Source organism: Agrilus planipennis, unplaced genomic scaffold (assembly GCF_000699045.2).
Source record: "Agrilus planipennis isolate EAB-ADULT unplaced genomic scaffold, Apla_2.0 scaffold4, whole genome shotgun sequence".
In the NCBI taxonomy this organism is placed as follows: domain Eukaryota; kingdom Metazoa; phylum Arthropoda; class Insecta; order Coleoptera; family Buprestidae; genus Agrilus; species Agrilus planipennis.
This window is the reverse complement of record NW_020442463.1, coordinates 125,344-132,046: the sequence shown is the minus strand read 5'-3', so window position 1 is coordinate 132,046 and position 6,703 is coordinate 125,344. Positions and strand designations below refer to the sequence as shown.

General features: G+C 40.7%; 1 protein-coding gene across 1 annotated transcript in view; it reads right to left on the bottom strand.

The window, feature by feature from the left end:
• Nucleotides 1-1,455: 1,455 nt before the first annotated feature.
• LOC108736844 (claspin) overlaps nt 1,456-6,703 on the bottom strand; it is a 43,699-nt gene continuing 38,451 nt past the window's right edge. The window contains exons 16-17 of the mRNA XM_025980892.1: nt 1,730-2,020; nt 1,456-1,682 (exon numbers count right to left, since the gene is read on the bottom strand). Coding sequence (XP_025836677.1) covers nt 1,456-1,682; nt 1,730-2,020 — 518 coding nt within the window. The remainder of the gene's footprint in view (nt 1,683-1,729; nt 2,021-6,703) is intronic.

Genomic DNA, 6,703 nt, shown 5'->3' with positions numbered 1-6,703 from the left:
GTTTCTGTCAGAAAGAGAGAATCTAATAACCCCGATAATGGGGTTTTGAGGGCGATGTGCTTGGAAATGAGACCTAGGTGCCAGACTCGATCGAAGGCCTGTTGGATGTCAAGCAGAAGCATGGGCGTGTGAAAGTGCTTGTTGAGGTTGTCAGAAATGTGTTCAGCAACAGGAAGGAATTGATGGTCGGTGCCGTGGTGTCTACGGAAACCGTGTTGGAAATCGGGAAGGAGATGGTTTTGCTCCATGTGGTCAAGAAGCCAGTCTAGAGGGATGGATTCCACAATTTTGCTCAGCGAACTGAACAGACTGATAGGTCTGTAGCTTGAGGGGTCGCTAAGTGGCTTCCCTTTTTTGGGGAGACAAATGATTGTGGCTTCTTTCCAGACCAAAGGGAAATGGTGGAGCCGCATGATAGCGCTTGTGATATTGCATAGTGCAGTTATGTGTTTTGGTGGCAGTACTTTTAAGACATCATTGGGAATTCTGTCCGCGCTAGGGACTTTTCTCTTTTTCAGAGATCGGATGGTGAGGACGATTTCACAGGAGGACGTTTGTTTAAAGTCGGAAACAGTAGCAAAAGTTTTGAGAGGCGGCTTTGGTTCGCTCGTGAAATTCGGCAAGACTACAGGGTACAGAGACAGTCTGCGAAGAATGCAGCTTTTTCATCATCTGAACTGTATAGGGAATCATTTTGCTTTAATGGTGGGAGATGGGGAGCTCTGTTTCGGAGAGAGCGGATTATTTTCCAAATGCCTTTGGGGTGTATTCATCAAAAGGGGCAATGCGGAATTCTGTGAAGCTTAGCATGATGTGTGAGATCACGGTACCTTTGCCACAGTCGGCGGGTTCTGTCTTTTCTCTTAACAAGGGCAAGAATGTCTGCGGGGGGGGGGGGTTGTCTGGGCGGAAGGTCGTGGAGAAGATTCACAGCTTCCGCTATTGTGCGAATTGGAGTGAAGATGTTTTAAAGGTGTAGCGGAGATGTAGCCAGTTTACTTAGTGAAATGGTTGGGTTTGGGGGGTTGTTAATTGGGCGACCGACTTCAATTAGGGCTAGAAGGTGATCAGCTCAGTCCGTCGAGGATGATAGGATCGGCGGAAAACATAACAATTTTTTGACGAAAATGTCGAGGACGTCAAGGAATTGATTGTGGGGGACAGAGAGGAACGTGGAATCAGAGGGGGCTTCAACTGTGAGGTTGAAGTCGAGAACTTTGGTAAGAAGGAATATGCTTTTTTGTTGGTTTATCGACAGCGCGACGAAACGTTTTTAGCGTTGAAATTGTCTGCGAAAATAATCAAAACCCCTGGGTGGAGGAGGAGAGGGAGTTGAGAGAAGTTTTAATCCAAAAGGGGGAGAGAGGCAGATCATCCTAAGAGAGCCGGATGTTGGTTAGGCTTCGATGCCGACTGCTTGTAAGGAATTTGTGGCCAAAGAGATACGTCTGTGCTTTAAAATTTCCTAACAAGGATGGCTTCGCTGCCGGCACCTACGTTTTCACGGTCCCTTCTGTAGAATGAGATGTTTGGGACGAAAAGTGTGACTTTGTGGAACAAGTGACTTTCGGTGATGCAAGCAACACGAATTGACTTTTCCTCGAGGAAGTGTTCCAGCTTAGTCAGTTTACCTCTAATGCTTTGGGCATTGCAGGTAACTATACGAAGCTTGGTTGGGTGGACTGTATTATACATTGGTGGGTGTTTGTAGGACGGTGACTAGACTGACTGCTATTCTTTGGCAGGATTCTCTGTTCTAGAGTAGAAGTTGCAGAGGCTTTTGGGGTCTCATTGCACTTTTGAGAGAGAGAGGGGGTGGAAGCTGCTGTCACTGTCTTGGGGTAGGACTTTTGGGGGGGGGTCCTTGCGGGAAGTGCTGTTGGACGGGGCGCTGATTGCCCGGTCTTTTGAACAATCGGAGTGTTGGGAGGTGATAATGATTTTTGGGGGTACGGTTCTCTTTGGAACCTTGAGGCAGCCGCGATATGTGGCGCGGGAGTTTCCCTAGCGGCTGCTTTGGCTATAATTGACATTTATATCATCACCATCATAAGGTCGTCAGTCCTAAGACTGGTTGGACACGTACCTCCACTCTTTTTTATTCTGAGCTAAAGTTCGCATTTCCCTAAAACTAGAACAACCCACATCCTTAACTATTTGCGAACAGTAATCTAATCTAGGTCTACCTCTACCCCTNTAAAGAATTTGTAGGCGGTGCGAATCGGCACAGTCCCAGATGGGGATGGTATAGGAGCAAATGCTTCTGATATTTACGTTGAACGCACAGATTTTTGTTTGATTAGAGATGGAGCTGTTTTTGAAGAAGGGCTTGAGGGATATAAATGCGGCTAGATTCTTGACACGGATGGCAAGGATATCCGTACGACTGGGTCCGACACTATGGATGGCTGGGTGTTGAAGATTTCCCCTCTTCCACGAAAACATAAAAAAAAAAAAGGATGTACTTTCGCCATGTCAGTGTTCTGTCGAAGACGACGCCGTGGTAAGTAATGGAGTTGCTTCATTTGATGCGGTGGTTGTTAACGGTGATGGCAGGATTCTTTCGTGTCCTACGGGAGAAGAAAATTGCTTTCGACTGGACCTTCTTAATGGAGAGTTTTCCATCTTACCAGATTTGCCATTGCGTTTCCGAAGATTTAGGACTTTTTTCACTTCGGAAATACCGGCCAGTGTACTTGATTTGGTACGTAGACATAAAAGTTTAAGGCTGACTTACGTTCATTAACATTGGTTTGGCTGTTTGATAAGTAAAATCTCATAATACGTAAGTTTTACTCCTAGAACTTAGGATTTTCTTCATGATAAATTTATTTATTGATAATAAATAAAATTTGTTTTTATCGTTAAATAAGATGATTTGTCCATATCAAACTTTCTTCCACTTTTTGTTGGACCACTCTTTTTCTTAGTTTTGTTCTGTTCGCCATTTCTTTCCTTCATTTGTGTATTTAAAAAGAATCAATGCCAATAAGGGTACAATGATTTATTTTACGTGAGGAGTTTTGTTCGTCAAACAAATGTTAATAAACCGGATGTTCATAGTGGCTTTATCATTTTGTAGTAAGAATTGATCAGAAAGCTAACATTAGCTTCTTACATTGCATTTACGTTTAAAAGCTTTGTTTCGCCCGTTATACAACGGATAGATATTGAATATTAGTAAAAAATGCAACCCCTTATAGTTAGACCTCATTAAAATCACGTGTTATTAGAGACAGGGGAGTTCCAGCACAGGTAGGCATTTCAGATGGGGTGTACCACGGAGTGAGTCACCAAACTGACGCCAGTATACGACGTTAGAGACGCTTGTTCTTGTCCCCCTCGTCGGCGCCAGGCTATGTAGGTATAAAATGTTTTTTACTAAAAATGCACTTCAAAATAATATGGGAATCTGTTTAATTAGACAACGATTTTTTTTTAAATAATTAGTTACCTATCATAATTTTAATTAAAGTAACTTAATTTTTCAAAATCTCTCTGCGATAACAACAACTTTTTTTGAACTTCAATTCGTTATTCAATTCTGTGTTTTACGTGTTTCATGTAAATTTTTTCTGCAAAAAACCTAATAGGTACAAAAAAGTAATAAAATAAAGAAAGAGTACAATTTCTTTTGCAATAAACAATTAGTATAATAATAAAGAGAAAAGTTGGTGTCGTCGTTTAGTAATGTCTCAAATAATGAAAATTTCAAGCGATAATAATAAAGTTTGCTGCTACAAGTGTATAGGTAGAACATCAACCAGCTATCCGCTTATTACAAAATTCCTTTTAGCAAGTTATGCGAGATAAAATGGCAATTAGCGTATCTTTGGCAGCACGAAGTAATAAACAGCGATAGTTCATTAAAATATTGGAGAAATGTAATGGCCCTCTTTGAAATACTAATTGCCCTGAAAATTCAACAGCACGATCATAATACATTTGGTTAAAAAATATATACGAAAACTTTAGAGCTACACAACTCAAAAAAAAAGTAATGTAAAAACGGCTTTGTCTTTATTGGGAAATCAGATAGATAGAGCGATTGACAGGTACATAGACGGAAGTGTTTAGCACAGCAATAAATAAAAGGACCAATAATTTTCATGGACCAAAGCGGTGCAGCGTCATTACTCTAACAAATTTGCAGTTCAGTGGCGCGTAGTGATTTTTTTTTCCTTTTTGTTTAGTTTTTCCTCGAGGAGGGGAAATTTTCAAAAGACACCCCCTGAATGGGGGTAGTGTCGGATTCGCCGAAGCGCCTACCGACTAAATCCCCTCCTCGAGTAAGGAGATCAACCCGGAGGTTATACATCCCAGGAAAGGTTCAATGGAAAGAGGTTAGGAACGGGAAGGGAAATCGGTGTAGGAAGGAAGCATTGGGCGGAAATGGGAATCGATGGCCTACCTCGGATGAGTTGGGTAGACACTCGCGCTAAAAATGCGAAACTAAGATTGAACGGAAGGGAAGCAGCTCAAAGTAGAAGGTTGCAGAGCCTTCTAAAACTGTCGTTTGGTGTAGGGGCGAAGTCGGAAAGTGTCGAGATGAGGGTGACCTGACACTGAGGCCCGGAGATTAACCTAACTGCAGCCTCGGGGAGTGAAGGTAGACCAGTTTCTTTTAGAACTTGGATGTTTCTGACGAACCAGGGATAGTTGAGTGCGCAATGAAGAATCCACATGTAAATGCCTTAAAGAATTTGTAGGCGGTGCGAATCGGCACAGTCCCAGATGGGGATGGTATAGGAGCAAATGCTTCTGATATTTACGTTGAACGCACAGATTTTTGTTTGATTAGAGATGGAGCTGTTTTTGAAGAAGGGCTTGAGGGATATAAATGCGGCTAGATTCTTGACACGGATGGCAAGGATATCCGTACGACTGGGTCCGACACTATGGATGGCTGGGTGTTGAAGATTTCCCCTCTTCCACGAAAACATAAAAAAAAAAAAGGATGTACTTTCGCCATGTCAGTGTTCTGTCGAAGACGACGCCGTGGTAAGTAATGGAGTTGCTTCATTTGATGCGGTGGTTGTTAACGGTGATGGCAGGATTCTTTCGTGTCCTACGGGAGAAGAAAATTGCTTTCGACTGGACCTTCTTAATGGAGAGTTTTCCATCTTACCAGATTTGCCATTGCGTTTCCGAAGATTTAGGACTTTTTTCACTTCGGAAATACCGGCCAGTGTACTTGATTTGGTACGTAGACATAAAAGTTTAAGGCTGACTTACGTTCATTAACATTGGTTTGGCTGTTTGATAAGTAAAATCTCATAATACGTAAGTTTTACTCCTAGAACTTAGGATTTTCTTCATGATAAATTTATTTATTGATAATAAATAAAATTTGTTTTTATCGTTAAATAAGATGATTTGTTTCTTGCTGCAGACGTAGTTGTGGTTCTTTACTGTAAGGACCTGCTGATTACGTTCAGTTTGTTGAATATATCAGCCAAATAAGCTAATTTCATTATCAATTTCTCGTCATTCAATAGTTTGGCATGACTAACTGACGAAAAAATTGTTTGTAAAAAGAGTGATTGATGCTGCAATCCCATATTTTCGCATGCATTTCTAAAAACACTTAACTGCAATATATTTGTAACTAATGATTTCTTGGATAACAATAGCTACATTTAAAACACACTGTTCAGTCATGAAAAATATGCTGTTGTTACGGATAAATACAGAGTGATTGCTTTTCACTGAATTTTGTATATTTTTACGAGTACAAGAAACGTCACATCTCGCGGAACCCCTATGATCCTTTCACGAAATGCCAGGGTTCCACGGAACACCATTTGCAAACCACTGGATTAGATTAATGTTTACAATTAGTTCAGGATGCAGGATGTTTCAGTTTTAGGGAAACGCGAAGATTAGCTCAGGATAGCAAAGAGTGGAGTTGCAATCCAACCAGTCTTATGACTGACGACCTTATGATGATGATGATAGGGATTAATGATCTAAATGAGCAACGTGAAATCAATTTACCATTCTTATTCTCGACGTTTCGTCAACGATTTATTATTGTTCTCTTCAGGCGATAATTATTAACACATACATGAATTACTTAAGGTCAATGAATTAAACTATTTTAGAACTATAAGTACATGTCACAAGACAATTATATCTGTTGTTAAGTTGATGTATGCTTACTTATAATTAGTTTAATTCATTGACTATATGCAACCCATATTAACCATATTAATATACAGTCGACTCTCGTTAATTAAAACTCGAGGGACTCTTAAAATATCACGAATTATCGGGTGTTTGAAATATCAAATGGTTCGAAATTTTACTCTGTATACAACGAAAGAGTAACAGTAACTGAAACATAACTAAACAAACCAATTCGTACGGAAGTGTGTGTCAAACTAATCATAATAAAAACAAAGGCTCGATGATACGATGATACAAGTTTGATCTTACCTCAAAATGTATGTACCTATGTACTTACGAGGGTGGATTGATAAGTTTCCGGCCTAACCAAGAGATGACGCCACTAGGCCTACCTTGAGGTGACATTCTATAGTACCATCCTTGGATAGCTTGTAGCTATAGTTTCAGCCCGATCTCCTTGCTAGTGTAGGTTTGACAGCACGCTGAACAAGACGCCTCTGTGGTTTTCGTAAAAATGGAAAAGCAGGAAAATCGTGCTGTCATCAAATACTTTTATTTGAAGGGGTTAACGCCG